The sequence below is a fragment of the Pithys albifrons genome, chromosome 3, assembly GCF_047495875.1.
Source record: "Pithys albifrons albifrons isolate INPA30051 chromosome 3, PitAlb_v1, whole genome shotgun sequence".
Classification (NCBI taxonomy): domain Eukaryota; kingdom Metazoa; phylum Chordata; class Aves; order Passeriformes; family Thamnophilidae; genus Pithys; species Pithys albifrons.
Genome location: NC_092460.1, coordinates 86,658,026 through 86,674,982, shown reverse-complemented (window position 1 = coordinate 86,674,982; position 16,957 = coordinate 86,658,026). Strand labels below are relative to the sequence as shown.

The following is a 16,957-nucleotide window of genomic DNA, read 5'->3' as shown; positions in this document are numbered from 1 at the left end:
AGTCTGTTTTGTGCAGCTGGAAATCAACTAACACATTTCAAGATAATCTGGAGCATCATGTGAAGACCAAGAGAGAAATATTCTGCCAGTAGTTTGATTTTCTATTCCTACCTGAGGGGAATGCAGTACATGCAGCCTTACCTCCTGCAAGCATTCATGTTGTCTTGGTGATTGGGTCAGATTTCTTCTTGAAGAGAGGAAAAAAGCCTTTTTTATCCTCGTTTCCTTGCGCAAAAGGGGAAAATTTCACTCAGAACAAACAAAAAGAATCTTCCTTCCAAGCCCAGCAACCTGACCAACAATATTCTGGGAGTGCTTATTATGTGTGAATGAAAGCTCTGAAGTCAATGGTTTCTATAGCTGATTTTGACATAGTTCTTCAAGAAATTCCCTTGAGCAGTTCACAAGGCAAGTAATGAGTAATCCCAAAGACTGGCTTCTTTTAGCTGCTGGGATCTCTTCTTATAAACAGTAGCTCACTGCTGAAGTGTTGCCAAATTCATGACACCACAAGTAAGGCACAGATGGAAGGTGCTGCTGCTGAAAATGCAGGATGAGCTGTAACTTAGAATAATTTTCTATTAGATCACAGGCTATTTTGGGGCAAAACTTAGTTCTTTTCTATGACTGCAATTTGGTTTATGTGAAATTTCAAACCACCATCACTTACGTGTTCTCTAATAATCAAACTTTTTTATGGAAAAGTAGGTACCTTCTTTAAGAAACTTGACTTTTATAACTTTATAACTTTTATAATCACATCCAATAAGCAGTCAATAAACAATATATCAGCATGAAAGAAAACATTTTGCCATTTAGGGTTAGTAACAAAGTCATACACATCTTATTATTCCCTGACCACCTGGAGCCATCAATTAACAAGATGCTGTGCCAATGCTCCCAATAGTTGGCTGTTTTAGGATCAGCTGGGATAATGGTGGTTTTAAATCCAATGGTCCTGTAATTATTTGTAGGGGCTATGAACAAACACATTTAAATCTGCAGTTTAGAAAGACAGACCAAATCCCTTCTTTCCCAATCATCTTTTAACTGCAAAAAAAATTTTAAAATAACCACATTTCTCATGTATCTGTTACTTTCCTTATTGTCACATGGAATTGCTATTAAGACAAATCTGAAATGTCATTCTGGTGCATTTCTAAAGGCCTTTGTCTTTATTTCACATAGCATTTATGATTTTATATGAATAAAACTGGTTCCTTTATTTCAATGAGAACAATTAGCAATTTTCAAATATGTCTTGGGAAATCACTTTACACTCCAGAAAATTAAGACTGAGATTGTTTACCCATGTGAATAAAACTGTGTCACTAGAGCCAGTGGACATAGACTCATTCTTCATTATTAGTAATATATTAAATATAGAAAAATAGAAATATTACAATGACTTGGAGGAAGAAATTCAGACATTAGTGAAGAATTACTGACCTGCATCAGTTTTAGCTTTTTCAGACCTGAACATGAGAATATAGACAGTTACAAGTTTTGGATTCTGTTTTCTTAAATTACATGTACAGAGTGGTAGATGCCACAATAAAAGCTGTGCACTGAGTTTTTCCTGCATGTATTTAGTTTTCTTGTTACATTTCTTCAGTCCTAAGATCTGTTGCACTTACAACCTATTTGCCCCTTTCCCCATTAGTTTCGTGATTGTTACTGATGCCTTCACTTTTTGACTGCACTAAGCAAAGGGAGGTATGTGCAAACCTTATCTTAGATGTGTGTGTTGATTTTTGACAATATAATGCACTCTTGAAATTTCCCAACTTTTATTCTTCTATCGTAATTTTCTTTGTGGAAAATTGTCCTTTATAATGTGCACCATCCAGTTGTTATTAACACAGCCATAGCCCCTGCTCAACTTTCTGGAAAAAGAATTGCTGTTGAGCTGTTAGTGGACATGCTATAGGCTAAAGCAATGCAAGAGAAGAATAGTAAAAAAGTAGGATTGAAATTGTGGCATCAAAATAGCAATTCAAGGACCAGTGAGGAAAATACCAAAGAGAACATGTAGAAAATCCTGGAACGAAAAGCTGGAAGACAGAGACTGTAATAATGAGGTTTGGCCTTTCTTTACAAGCAATTAAGCACGACAGTTCTCTGTGCGACTGACCATTGGACTCCAGGAGGGACTCCTGGGGTGATGAGGAGCGAGAGGAGATGGGAGGTGAGCCTGTTAATACTCAGTCCAGTAGCCTATTTGACTAAGCCACTTACTATGCCTATTAGCCAAACCATAGGACACTTGTTATATACTCAAGTTATATATCAATCCTGCAAAGGTCCATGGAAGATAAAAAAATACAAGTGGCCAAGAGAAAAAGGGTTACAGAATCTTTTACCCACATTAAAACCTGCAGGTTAAGATAAACTATTTTCATTCAGGTGATAAATTTCAGATCAGTGATTTAGTCATCCCATTTAAGTTGGATATCAGAAAAAAATTCTTTACAGAGAGAGTAATCAGGCATTGGAATGGCCTGCCCAGAGAGGCGGTGGATTCACCATCCTTGAAGGTTTTTAAACTGAGACTGGATGTGGCAAAGAGTGCCATGATCTAGTAAATGGACTGGAGTTAGACCAAGGATTGGACCTGATGATCTCGGAAGTCTTTTCCAACCCAATCGATTTTATGATTCTATGGCGCTGCGGGGCGCGGCGGGGCCCCGCGCTGCGGGGGCGGAGCGGCCGAGCGGGCCGGGCCGGGCCGCGGGGAAGGCCCTGCATACTACAAGCCCCAGAATGCCCCGGGAGGGCTCGTGTATCCTTCGAACCTGCCAATGAAGACGCGCGGGACGTGTCACGTGAGCGGGGCGCGATTTCAAACGCCGGGGCGGGCGCACGGTGGCGGCCACGGCTGAGCGGCGAGTGTGTGAGTGGGGCGGGGGGGACGGCAGTGGCCGCAGCGCCGGCGCTTCCCGGCGCCGCTGGGTGCGCGCTGGTGTTGTGTCGTGTCCAAAGGCCTTTCCCCGAGGTCCGGCGGCAGCGGCGCCGTTGCCGTCGGGGAAGGCGGGGCCCGTGCGAGCTCGCCTGAGGTGCGGCGGTGGGAGGTCGGCGAGGCTGTGAGCTGTATGGCATCCCATAAGCACCTTTTTGGTGGTGCCCAGCGACACGGGGAGGAGCAATGGCCATAAAATGAGGCACAAGAGGTTTCACCTGAACGTGAGGGGGAATTTCTTTGCGTCAGGGGTGGCAAATTAGTGGAACAGGCTGCCCAGGAAAGTCGTGGAGTCTCCCTCTCTGGAGACATTCCAAACCCACCTGGACGCGTCCCTGTATAACCTGCGCTAGGTCACCCTACCTTGGCAGGGGGTTGGACTGGATGATATCCGAAGATCCCTTCCAACTTTAACTATTCTGTGGCAGTCCCTAAATTTGACAGTTTTCGAAGGGCCTGTTTACCCCCTTGCTAATCTGGCAGTATCAGCAAAGTCCGGGACCCTGTTGTGTTTTTGTTTTTTTTTTTTAACCTTGGCTAGTTCTATATTTTTCAGACACTATGGAGGAAGGAAAAGAAATGTCGGCACATTGTGCGAGTTGTGTGACTGAAGAAAAAACGTATATTTGCATGAGCAATGGTAGGTGGAGAACACATTGGGATATTCACTACCTGCTGTATACTTTATTATATCAGTAGACATCCTGTATCTGCTTTGTATCCTGTTCTGTATACTCATTTCCTTGGATGGGCTGCTGTTGCCAGTCTCAGACTTAGAAGCCTCCTGAGGAGCTTGTGGAGCCTATCGCCTAATGCTTGTCAGCCTTTCTTTTGTATATCTAATCTGAGCGCCTCCCTTTTCCTTATCTGTCTGCTGCTCATTCAATCAGTATTTAGCATATATAATAACTAACAAGAAAGCTAATCTTTCTCACTGGCTTCTGTTACTGTTCTGTGATGGCCTGAACCAGAAAAGAACTGACTGATGGGGGGACAACTGAATTGTCATGTAGATCTAGATAATATATTCTCACTTATCTTGATTGGAAGCTGCTGATGAGCTACATTCTATGTTCCTGTTATGGATGCTTAGAAATTAAGATTGAGCTATTTCGATACTTGGGCATCTCACAGTGATGATCATATTCTGCTGTGGGGGCACATGGGGAGTGGCAGCCACTGGTGCAGGTGGAGACGCTTGCTTGGAGCCAGGGCTGTGGCTGAATCCTTCCCTGAGGGGACAGCAGTGGGAAGCACCATCAGGGGTGCATGGGATGGCCTGTTATGGGTTTTGGGCATGCATCTGATGTGGGGCTGTGGGATGGGAGGTGGAGGGACACTGAGTGTGAGGGGACTCAGCCTGGAGAGAAGGATTGGACATGTGGCTTTGTGCGAGGGCAAAAGGGGCCTGTGAGAGAACAGAGAGCCACATGTCCACTTCTGTGTGACCCAGCTGTGAAATCCTGGGGGAAGTAAATATGTAGAAAATGGGGAAACTGCATTCAGCTTCTGGAAACTTGTAAGGGAATCAATAGAGAGAATGGAGTGGTATAGCCTGGAGAAGAGGAGGCTCAGGGTGAATTTGGCATTCTTTGTGTCTCATTGGCCCCACGTGAGGCTGGAGCCAGGTGGGGGGTAGGCTCTTCCCCCAGACAACCAGTAATAGGACCAGACAACATAGTCTCTAGCTGTGGCAGGAGAGGTTTAGGTTGAATATTAGGAAGAATTTCTTCATAGAAAAGTTGATTAGACACTGGAATGGGCTGCCCAAGGAGTGGTGAAGTCACTGTCCCTGGAAGTGTTTAAGGAAAGACTGGACGTGGCACTCAGAGCCACCATATGGTGGTGATCTCAGGTCTTTTTCAATCTAATTGAGTCTGTGATATTCACAGCAGTACTTTAAATTTCCTGGACTTAAAATATGGGTGTTTTTAAGTATTTAAACTTGGTAGATAAAACATTTTTTTAATCTGCCATCAACTTTACCAAATTACAAAGCATAATGCACCTATTTTTATTGCAAATCCCCACTGTGACAAAATCCTCGTTGTAGTTTCAGATGTTCCTCTTTTGAGTGATGAAAAGTTTGATTTTGACCTTTCACTCTCTTCAACAAGGTAAGTAATGGTACCTTTTCCTGTAGACCCCTCAAAATGGACACACATAAGATGCCAGGCTAAATTATTTTTCCTTGTAGTGGAAATGAGGATGAGGTTTTCATTGGACCTGTGGGACACAAAGAAAGATGTATTGTTGCCAGTATGGAAGCAAAAAAGAGTGTGTCTGCTTTAGATGATAAATTCATGTGGAGCCCACTTCAAGAAGAGAAATTTGTGGAAATTTTCAAAGAAGCTCATTTGTTGGCACAGCAAATAGAGACTGGAGGAAAGAATGAAGAGACTAAAGTAAACCAATCAGGAGAACAGGAAAATAAGATCATAGAAACATTTGTGGAGGACTCAAAGTCAAAGTTGAAAATATTAAGAAACAAAAACACAGAAACAAGTCCCAGGGCTGTTAAGCGGGAGACGTACAGTGTGCAGGATAGCCCAGCATGTCTGCTGCCACCTTGTTTTCAGAAAGCATCAGATAAACTTTTGTCAGATGGCAAAACACATACTCTTCCAACTCCTCCACCTACTCCTCCACACAGAAGCCCTGTTAAAGTTTGTTTGTCTCCTACAAAAATGGCCAATTTGCCTCTGACAGAAGAACAGAAATCTAAGGAAACAAATACAAAGGCAACACGTAAACTGCCAATGGCAAAACCTTCATCTGCTCTTGGAAGAAGCAATTTGTTGACTATGGAAAAGGTAAAGTCAGCTTCTGAACAATGTTTTCTTTAAATGTGACCTTCATATGTTTTTCAGGAATTTTTAAGCTGTCTACAATCTTTTATATTTTGTTGCTTCCCTCCCTCGTAAGATCCTTAGCCAGGAAACATCAAGTATGAAAAATAGAAAAATTAGGCCAGACACTGTGGTATAGTAGCTGACTAGTTTGTTTATTATGACAGTGTAGAGCATCTCCAGCCAAATTTCTTTTCTGTTTTGCTCTGTTTTTGTGAATACTGTAATTCTTGGCTTCTCTTCTAACTGGCTTCTAACACTGTTTTGTTCCTGGTAGAATTACTACACTGTTACACTTATTATGTAATTCATTTTACACTTAATATGTAAAAATGGCTATATTTGCTGTTAACCCTTGTCAATGGAGGTGAGGCGGGAGAGGAAAAACCTGAAAATGATTTAGATAGGACAGGAAAATCTTTTAGGTCTAGTTCTGTCCACACCTTGTCTCAATCATGAGAAGCACTGATTAATGGTAGTATATTTAGCATGTGGCTGTGTGACTAACTGCAAATGTATCCTAAAATAGCAAGAAAACAGCTGTGTCAGTGACCTTGTGTGCACAAATCCCACTCTCTACCTAGAGTACCTTCTGGATTTCACTGCTCTAGACATTATGTCTTAGGTTCTAGTATGTACTACAGATTTTACTGAAAATGTGATATTTGCTTCTTACAAACCATCACCTATGGAAATGAGGGGACCTTTTGATCCTTTGTGGTATAAATCTCTTCTTGATTTTCGGGTGCTGTAAGAAAAGGGACAATCTTAATGTTTTAACTGGCTCAATTGTACCCCACTGTCTGAACAGACAGTTTGCATGATGCATTGTAATGTCTCATCTCTTGGAAGCCAGAGTAAAGCAGAGGTACATTAAACAGAGTGTCTAATATAGTTGTAAGGAACAGCTGTTACAATATGGAACAGAATGTGGATAAACATGATCATATGAGATTTTGTGCTGATAAATTGTTGCAGAACTGTCCTTAGGTTGATGTCCAATATCTGGGTGCAAGCATGTTCTGGTACTTAGCAAATACAATCATAGACTAACTTCAAACTATATTAGTCCAAAGACTAAGGACTTCACTGGGTTCAGAGGCTTCTTCAATTACCGTTGTCTTGATTTCTTAACAAAAGAAACAGGTGTGGTTTCTAGAAACACCAGTAGCTTTTAAAATGTTGCATTGAAATTTGCAGCTCAAAGCAGGAAAAGGTATTAGTATTTCTACAAGAAGAGATGTGAACAGCAAGGGATCATCTGAAGATCTGATTTCTGATAAATCGAGTATTGCTTCAGATGCCTTTGAGTCTTTGTTCAGTGGCAGTTCTTCAGCCCAAGACACAAAAGCCCTTCCTGCACCAAGTAAGGTAATGACAAGCATTCATAATATGAAAATAACTTCTATGATATTCTGATACAAAGAAAAATTAATCTAGTTTACTTATTAATGTAATTTAAAGCTATACTGTGTGTAAAATGGTTTTAAGGAAAAGTAATCTGTTTTATAATTGCCATTCTTGAATGTGTGCTCTAAGTCTGTAACACAATGAATGCACTTGAGAGCAGTGGTAACTGTTGGATTAACAAGCATTGCCTTTATTTTTAAGGCACTGGTTGCAGGTAACTGATCAGCAGTTTTCTGTAAGAAACAAAGTTTTTGATGTGTGTAGTTAACTATACCATATGAAAAGGTTGGCATAACTTCTATGAAGGTAGTATACCTACAGCTGTTAGTTGTTTTGAAGCTTTGATGCCTACTTTAATGCTGCATACCACTTCACTGCATCACAAACTGATTGGGTTTGGAAGGGACCTCTTCAGGTCATCTGGTCTGACCCACCCTGCTCAAGCAAGACTACCTGGAGTTATTTGCCTAGGCCTGTAGCCAGACAGCTTTTCAATATTTCCAAGGATGGAGTCTTGGCAGCCCCTCAAGGCAGCCTGTGGCAGTGCTTAGCAGAAAAAAAAAGTGTTTCTTGATGATCAGAGGTACAACCTCCTCTGTTTCACTCTGCCCATTACCTCTAGTCCTGTCACTGGGCACCACTGGACACTGTCCTTGCAGGTATTTGTATATATGGAGGAGATTCACCTTGAGCCTTCTCCAGGCTGAGCAGTCCCAGCTCTCAGCCTTCCTCAGATGGGAGATGCTCCAGTCCTTTAATCATCTTAGTGGTCCTTTGATGGACTCTTTTCAGTAGCTCCAAATCACTGTCATATTGGGGAGCCTGGAACTGGACACAGATGTTCAGGTGTGGACTTCCCAGTGCTAAGCAAAGGGCAGGATCACCTCCCTTCACCTGCTGGCAATGCTCCTCCTTCATGCAGCCCAGGATATTATCAGCATTCTTTGCTGCAAGGGTGCATTGCTGGCTCGTGTTCAGCTTGTCCACCAGCAGTGCCAAGGGCCTTGTCTGCCAAGCTGGTTCCCAGCTGGTTGCTGCCCAGCATATACTGCTGCCTGGGGTGACTCCTTTTATTCTTTAATCCCTTTAAGTCCATACCCAGTTTTTATCAGGAATAAAAATAGATCTGATGTTCCAGGTCTATGTGTAGTAATCTATATACAATGATCTGTTTCTAAGAAAATGAACTTTTTAAACTATAACCTGAGCAAGGAGCTCCTTTAAAATTCACAAATAAAAATGTATAATACCAAGACAAATAATGGCAAAATACTGTGCTAAATAATAGGGTTTTTTTTGCTTTTAAATAAGCTATGTTCTTTGATTCAGCCTGGCTTAAGGAAGATGACATCTCTGAAACTTCCTGGTGTTGCCAGTGGTCTTGCAAGAAAGATTACTTCATCATCATCTTCGTCATCACTTTCTGGTGTGAACTCAAGTCTGAATTCAAGTTTACCCATTTCTCCCATAGTAAAAAAAGGTAATCATTCTTAGTATAGATTTGTGCCACAAATCCATTTTGAAGTAGCTAAGCATGTGGGTTTGGAAATGTTTTAGTAGTGTCCAATACATATGAGCAGTAAGAAACATTCTGAATGGAGAATAACATTTTCTAGGCTAGCCCAGTAAATCCCTGTAGACTAAAGATAAATGTTAGACATCTATAATTTGTAAAAACGAGATTGTTGTAATCCTGATGCCTACATATGATGGTCTGACACAGCTAGAAAGGAAGCAATGCCTCAAGAAACCTGTTCCTTTTGTACATAATATTCTCCATTATAGCCAAGAATGTGAGTTTTTGAATGCTCTAAGCTTGTTTAACTGTAATTAAAGGAAAAACTAACAAAATCAAAACAACTGAAATGTGGAAGAAAGATGGAAGGTCTTGTTCCAAGTTTCTGTAGGCCTAATAAAAGAATGAACTTTACTCAAGCAGATTGGAAAAAACACTTTTGGGAAGACAACTGAATACAGCCAAGAGACTTATCCTATAACCAGGCCACCGATTTGACCCTTTCAGTAAGCCTCAAAGGATCAGGCAAATAGTCTCCTAACAGTACTGATAGGTGTAAGCAGCACAGTTCTTGTACATCTATCAAGCTACCACGTTACAGCAAATTTTTGTTTTGTACTTTGCTTCTGGGACAGTAATAGTGTGTTACTAAAAGCTTAGTAAGAACTATTTTATGCAATATAACTGTCTAGTTAAGATTCATCTTATTAATGAAAGTAACCTAGAGTCAAAGTAAGAAATGTACAGAAAGGTGTGAAAAACACTTGTGGAGCAGTTTAGTCTTCTCAAAAGGCTGCATAAGGGAACAGAGTCAACTGTGCTGGAAGAAAATGCTGGAAGTGTAACTTGAATGTGCAAGCTGTATTGGCATTCTGTGAATATTCTTTCACTTGATTGCAGTAATTCAGGAATTTGTTGAGAAGAACAAATTGCTGAAATTGCTGGAGAATTTTGGGAATAAGTTTTCACTAGTTGTTTTTGTTCTCCATAACCTTGAGTTGTTTGAACATAAATTTAAATGCTGTAAATTGCTATTTTTCTTTCCTGAGTGTAATTATTCTGCTTAGTCAAAAACTTGGGGATCAGTGATGATTCAGAAGTACAACTTAATTTTCTATTTCAGGAAAATCAAGTGTGTCATCAAAAGTTAGTGTGAGTGGCTCTAGTACAAGCAGACTGGCCCTTGTCAGACCTACTACAGTGTCATCTCTGCAGGCTGCCAATACTGAGAAAGCCAGGAAACAAGTGAGATCAGCCAGTACTCCCAAAATATCTAGTGCTGTAACCTTGGCTAAATCTTCATCTTCTGCAACATCATCTGAGGATGCAGGCAGTGGATTTCAGAGGCCGAGCTCTGTTCCCAGTGTGCAGCAGCTGTGTCAGCAGAATAAAGATGGAAGTGCAACAAAAGGAAGCCTATGTCCAAAGCCCAAGACTAGAGTTTTGTCTGTTTCCACAAATCAAACTAAGGTTCCTGTGAAGACTCAAGGTAAGCACATACTTAATATGACTTCTCTTCTAGCTTGGTTATGAAAAGCAGATGCTACCTTGAATCCTCGGGTTTTGTCGTTACACTTCTGTCCACCTTTTGGAAGGAATTAGTATTTTAACTGAAAGATATCTGTTACAAAAGAAATAAATATGAATCTGCTAGTTAACAAAACTTTTCTCTTTAGATGCAACACCAAACAAGTTGGCACCAAAAGCAACATCATCTCTTGGATTAACATTTTGTAGCACACCTGGAAGGTAGGAAGTTACATTCACTGAGATACAATTCTTAGAATGCAACGTGGTTGGGTGTTGGAACAGTCTTTAAAAGTTTGAACTTCATTGTCAATCCATGAGACCCTCCAGGTTAGATGTGTTAATGCCTATTGGAACTGATTTAAAACAAAGCAAAACTCACAACTAAACCAAACAACCTCTCCCACCCTATTCAGAAGAGAATTTTCATTGCAGTGCTAAATAAACTAGAGTCATTCATAGAAGAATTTTTCTATGCAGTCAATCCCTTAGTATGCTGAGATTATCAACTTTAAGTTGATTGCTGTTCCCTTACTGTTCAAAGGGAAATGGATTTCTATTGTTTGGAGCAATAGTTTTACTCAACCTGTTTCTAGAAGGCTTTGGCTAATGCATATTCCTTTTCTAGTGCCATGGCAGTCAGCACTCCTATGAAAGCCTCAGAAGATAAGGTCTTTCAGACTTTTTGTTTTCCTGAGAGGCCTTTCTCCATGACTCCTGCCAGTCTGAAGCCATCTGGCTTACCTACACCTGTTCGTCGGATCTCAGGAATCCCAGCAGTGACCCCTAAGAGTGTACCAAGAATGGCATTTTCTTCACATGCTGCATCTCTTCACCGAAGTTCCAGCTTTTCTACCAAAAAGACTCTAACAGCTGGGTAATTCAGAAACCTTCATACATCAAATAAGTATTGTAGGCAAACTGCCTCTAAATTAATTTTAATTATGAGTTTTGAGTTTCGAGGATCTCTATTAAATGTTAGAATGAAACATTTGAGCATAGATGCTGTATAGGGCTAATAAAAATTTATATCTTGTGACTAGTAAAATCCTGTAAGTCTTACTGAAGTGAGTCAATATCTAATATTAACAAATTATAATTTTCATAGGAAGTTATTTGTATTTCTTGAGCTAGGGAACAGCTTAAGACTTGTATCTGATGCTCTGACTGAAAGCAGATTTGGTATTGGTGTTATTTTGCTGTTTCCTAGTAGCTGACTAAAATGCATATTACTTTAACTTTTGTTTTATACTGTTGCCAATAGTCTGTAAAATTACATTTTTAAAGCATCAGTCAAAAAGCCAAGGATTTAGTTCACTGAACTTTAGTTTCTGAGCAGACTTACCTATGTTTTTGTTAATTGTTTGTTTTGTATGAAAGCAATGTTGCCTTCATATAATCATCCCAGCATCTTCTGATGGGTCATATGTATATGTATGCAGGCTTGTTTTGTGCTTGGTGGAGAGGAACTGAAAGCAGGGATGATTCATGGCTAGAAAACTGTATGTCATGTTACTTAGTCTTTTCTCTCAAGAAAAAAATTGTCTACATTAACTTTATCACACTAATCAGATTGCAGCCTCTCGTCTTCCAGCTGGTGTCAGTACTTTCAGCAGGGACTGAAAGGGGTTACTCAGTGATATGCAATATCAATGCCTACATGTGTGAAGTTTAGGCTGCACGTGTATGTAAATCAAGATTAAATTCTTCATCATCCTGAAGTCATTAACTCTTTTTCTTTTGCATAGTTGGGCTTCACATTTATCGCAGCATGAAATATTTAGTATTTTTCAGGTACCTAGCATTCTTTTGGTTGAAATATGGAAATCCTTTTGGTCATTAAAACATGGGGTAAAAAAGGAGAAAATAAGATTAGGGCATTGGCTTGTCCGTCTTAAGTAGTTCATGCTGATTAAATAACTCAACTATTGCTGATGTTCTTTTCCCTAGTTCTAAACAGAAACAAGAGAGTAAGATGCAGATACCTTCTTCAGAAGATGATCTATCTCCTCCACCTGTGCTACCTCTTGCGCTTAACTTCTCACCAGAAAAAAAAGCTACAGAAGTAGTAGAAAATGAAGTAAAAGAGGCTGAAGCACAAAATCAGCTGGCTGAAGAGAAACAACCTGAGGTAAATGACAATACATTTTTCTACAAAACTAACTTAACTGCTTGAAACCAAATTACTTTAAGTACTATTTTCAAGTAGAATAAACACTTCAGTACACATGAAGTTAAAATAGATTAGCTGTTACTGTGTGCACCCTCTAGTGCCTATTTTTAGCAATGAGCATATGGTCTGTGTTTCTACTGTGCTTGTTCCTATCTCAAAGCTGAACAGTCAAATACTTACAGATTTTATATTAAATTTCCACTTTGGAAAAAGTCCTGTGAAATCCTTGGGGATTTAATTAGAAAAGCAGTGCCACAGGGCAGTTCCTGTTAAAGTGATAAAGCCATTTTATGGATAAAAAACCCCAACAGCCCAAAACTCTGCTGTAGATGTAATCAATCACCTAACAGGAATGCAAATCTGCATACAATGAGTGAGAATTAAACCTCAAAGCCCATGTAGCAGTAAACTTAGTTAAGTGTCAACTAATTATTTCAGTGAACACTCTTGCCCTATCTCAGGAATGTACTGGCTTCATGTTGAAAACTGGCACTCAACAGGCATTAATGAGAAAGGACTGAACTGGTAGTTCTGAAATATTAACCTGTCAAATTGGCTATTGCTTCACAAATACTCAGATGTAGAATAATATGTAGATTAATTACTTGATGTTATTGCATCAATATGTTCCTGGTTAGCTTATTTGGTAACATAAACTATCTGTTAGAGATTTGCTTAGCACATCTGTGGGGTAATTAAACTGGATGAAAGAATAGCTAAAATGTGAAGCTCCACAGAATAGTTTATATGGCTAAACAACATTACACAGTAATTGTAGTTAAGTCATTTAAATATTAATCTTCTGTTTTAAATTTGAGTTGACTCTGATTTTAAGTGAAATATTGTTTTATGGTCCAAGGAGCTCTTTTTCTTGTCTCATTGCATTTTCTCCACCACTGGCAGAGAAAGAGCTGAGGTTTTTCCACTCTGTGCAAACAATTCTGCATGGAAAACACCCAAGCTGTAAATTAAGCCTGTCCTGTGATTATTATATCTGTATAAGCTAAATTGACTGCCTTAGTGCTTATGAGGAAAGCATGGTGAACAGAGGGGAAAACCTGAATTATTTTTCATTTAAAGGCCTTACTGGTAGACGTTGGAGTAGACAAATCTCTCCCACACACTTTTGAATGTGAAAGTAGACCTCTGATTGACCTTTCCAATACTCCTGAAGTGACTAAGATTATTCCTCCAGCACCTGTATTCTCTGGGCAGATAAAGGTAAGTTTTATTCAAATCTTCTGGTGCAAAATATGTTGGCAGAAAAATGTCAACTGGCTGCATACCCTTGTCTGCAGGGCAGCTCCACAATACTGTAGGAATTATTTAATATTAGCTCAATACGTTCAGCATGATATACATAGTAAGGTGCTCTTCATTGAAGGGAATGCAATGTTTAAATTCAAACAATGTGTTCCAAACTAGAGGTCAGTGAGCAATCTACAAACAGGAAAAGGAGAAGAATGGAGGAAGAAATTAAATCAGTTACAGAATTAAACTGTTCTGAAGCAGAAAGTGAACGTTTTCTTCAGGAGAGTGGGCATGTTTATTCTTGTTTCTCTTTTTGCACATGTTCTGTTCTTGGCAGCAGCTCATTTTAATCAAAAAAGAAAGGTTGTCTCTACTGTTTCGCTCCTCTCCTAATCCCCTCCTTAGCTGGAAGATGTGTACTGGAATCTTCTAATTTACGGGCATTTCTGGGCAAGTGTTTTTCATGTTAGTGGTTTGAAAATAGATGCTTTAGATATTGTCAGGTTAATGGTGGATGCATCCTGTGACAATAGATGTTGTTGGGATCAATTTAGTATCAAGTCCTTCAGAATATGTCAAAGAGAAGGCTTGCAGAAGTCTGCCTTCTGGGTGGGGGCACGTTCAGGGGAGTTCTGAAGTGCTTGGCAGTGTCACTTGAATATGCATAGCAGTGACGCTTAGAAAAGCCTTTTAAGCTTTTAAGGCGAGTATGGGCAATAACCACCTTGTGAGAATCTTGTGCTTGCCTAGGAATGAACTTATTTTTAAACACCTGAACATAAAATCTTGAATGTGGTGCTTGTATTTTGTCTTCCAGGTACTAATAGGAACCCAAACAAAAAAAGTACTCAAGAAGACTGTTAATAGAGCTTATAGCTGCTAGTAACTATGTACAACAACTACAATATCTAAATTTTATTGTTTTCTTTCAGCTTATTGATTTGAGTTCACCTCTTATCACTCTGAGTCCTGACGTAAACAAAGAAAATCTGGATTCCCCTCTACTCAAGTTCTGAATGTGAACCAAAATGAAGAATTCTTGGCAACTGTGATCTTAAAAGTATTTAGGTGTCACTCTTCATTCATACAGTTTTTTGAAGATGGCTATAGATTATCTGCTTAACTGCATTAACACAATAGAATTCTAACAGTCATGATATATAGTCAGTCTGATAATGATTTTGTTCATGAATATGCTGCAATGGATGTATTTAAACTATTTTGCTTTGAGGCAAAATTTTAGAAACCTGTCTCTATAGTTCCTAGCAATTGTCCTTTGATTCCTTATCCCCTGTGTACAATTAAGTTTTAGTTTAAAATAAATGAGTTGTTTACCAAACTGTTGTACAACATAGCAACCTTTTATTACAGACTTTGATTAGACTAATTGTAGTGTTTCACTAACAAGTGTTACTATGTAGGTAAAGCCTAGTGGACTTCATGGTGGTGTAGCAAGTTGGGTAACAAACATTTTATTGCTGAATGCCAGTGGAATAAATCAACAGCACCAACTAAATTTCAGGGATGCAAAGGAGAAAGCAACAGCATGTTACTGCCAGATGGTTTAGTTTTAATACTTGAATGTTAGCCATAAACTTTCTCACTCTGGAAAGAATAGAAAAATGTTTTCTTACCTGAATTTGCCACATCTGGAGATTTTAATACAGGGAGGTAAATAGAAATGAAAATGCACACAGTAGCACCTCATATATGTTGAAGTGATTAAGCCTGTCTTGGGTACTAGAGACTTCTGCTGTGTATATGCTAGCTTAATACATTAAAGTTGGTCAAGAGACAGAAATGGATTTTCAGTTGTTTTTGGAATTCAAGAAATGGTGAAAGTTGGAGACAAAGTGTTTAAGTAGGAAGAGGTGTTCAGAGGACTTTGCCAAACATTTTGATGCTGGAAAAGGTGGCTGCCTTGGCTTTATCTGAAGGCACTTGCCTCCCTCTGGGCACCGCTGCCTGTTCAGTGGCTACAGCCGTGTCAGACTCCATTCTGAATGAAGGCCTTTGGTGCCCTGTTGAAGATTTTTAGAGGAAACAACCATGTTTATGTGCTCCTGCCAAGTAGGAACCATAAAAATATGGAATTTGTATTCTTGCTTTAGATGTTTCTGCTTTCCTTCTGCAATAAGTAAGAAGGTTTTTTCAACTAGAACATTTGAGGCAGTGCTGTGCAGTTAAAAGCAATGCTTGAACCAGATTATTCAACTAGTCTTTAAATGGAGGGGAGGAATCAGTTTAGCTGCATATTCCTAAACTGAATCATAGAATCATAGAATCATAGAATCGATTGGGTTGGAAAAGACCTCCAAGATCATCGAGTCCAACCCTTGGTCCAACTCTAGCTCATTTACTAGATCATGGCACCCAGCGCCACGTCCAATCTGCATTTAAAGATCTCTAGGGATGGTGAATCCACCACCTCTCCGGGCAGCCCATTCCAATGCCTGATTACTCTCTCTGTAAAAAATTTTTTTCTGATATCCAACTTAAATTTCCCCTGGCAGAGCTTAAGCCCATGCCCCCTTGTTCTATTGCTGAGTGCCTGGGAGAAGAGACCAGCCCCCACCTGGCTATAACTTCCCTTCAGGTAGTTATAGACAGTGATGAGGTCACCTCTGAGCCTCCTCTTCTCCAGGCTAAACAACCCCAGCTCCCTCAGCCTCTCCCCATAGGACTTGTGCTCCAGTCCCTTCACCAGCCTTGTTGCTCTTCTCTGGACCCGCTCCAGCATCTCAATATCCTTTCTGAACTGAGGGGCCCAGAACTGAACACAGTACTCAAGGTGTGGCCTCACCAATGCAGAGTACAGGGGAAGGATCACTTCCCTGGTCCTGCTGGCCACGCTATTTTTGATACAGGACAGGATCCCATTGGCCTTCTTGGCCACCTGGGCACACTGTTGACTCATGTTGAGCTTCCTGTCAATTAGTACTCCAAGGTCCTTTTCTGCCTGGCTGCTCTCCAGCCACTCTGTGCCCAGCCTGTAGCGCTGCAGGGGGTTGTTGTGGCCAAAGTGCAGGACCCGGCACTTGGCCTTGTTGAACTTCATCCCATTGGAATCAGCCCATCTCTCAAGTCTATCCAGATCCCTCTGCAGAGCCCTCCTGCCTTCCAGCAGGTCGACACTCCCTCCCAACTTGGTGTCATCAGCAAATTTGCTGATGATGGACTCAATCCCCTCATCTAAATCATCAATAAAGATGTTAAACAGGACTGGACCCAACACAGACCCCTGGGGAACACCACTGGTGACTGGCCGCCAG

General features: G+C 40.3%; 1 protein-coding gene across 2 annotated transcripts; it reads left to right on the top strand.

Moving 5' to 3' along the window:
- Positions 1-2,846: 2,846 nt before the first annotated feature.
- GTSE1 (G2 and S-phase expressed 1) lies at positions 2,847-15,406 on the top strand. Of its 2 annotated transcripts, none has more exons than XM_071550022.1 (12): positions 2,847-2,893; positions 3,516-3,599; positions 5,013-5,076; positions 5,157-5,772; positions 7,009-7,179; positions 8,548-8,698; positions 9,858-10,223; positions 10,411-10,483; positions 10,890-11,138; positions 12,212-12,392; positions 13,515-13,655; positions 14,618-15,406. In XM_071550022.1, the coding sequence occupies exons 2-12, from the start codon at positions 3,521-3,523 to the stop codon at positions 14,699-14,701; spliced, it is 2,175 nt and encodes a 724-aa protein (XP_071406123.1). In that variant the 5' UTR covers positions 2,847-2,893; positions 3,516-3,520; the 3' UTR covers positions 14,702-15,406. The 2 variants fall into 2 exon arrangements, with proteins under 2 accessions (XP_071406123.1, XP_071406126.1); XM_071550025.1 differs by lacking the exon at positions 2,847-2,893 and adding an exon at positions 2,988-3,183.
- The last annotated feature ends 1,551 nt before the right edge of the window (positions 15,407-16,957 follow it).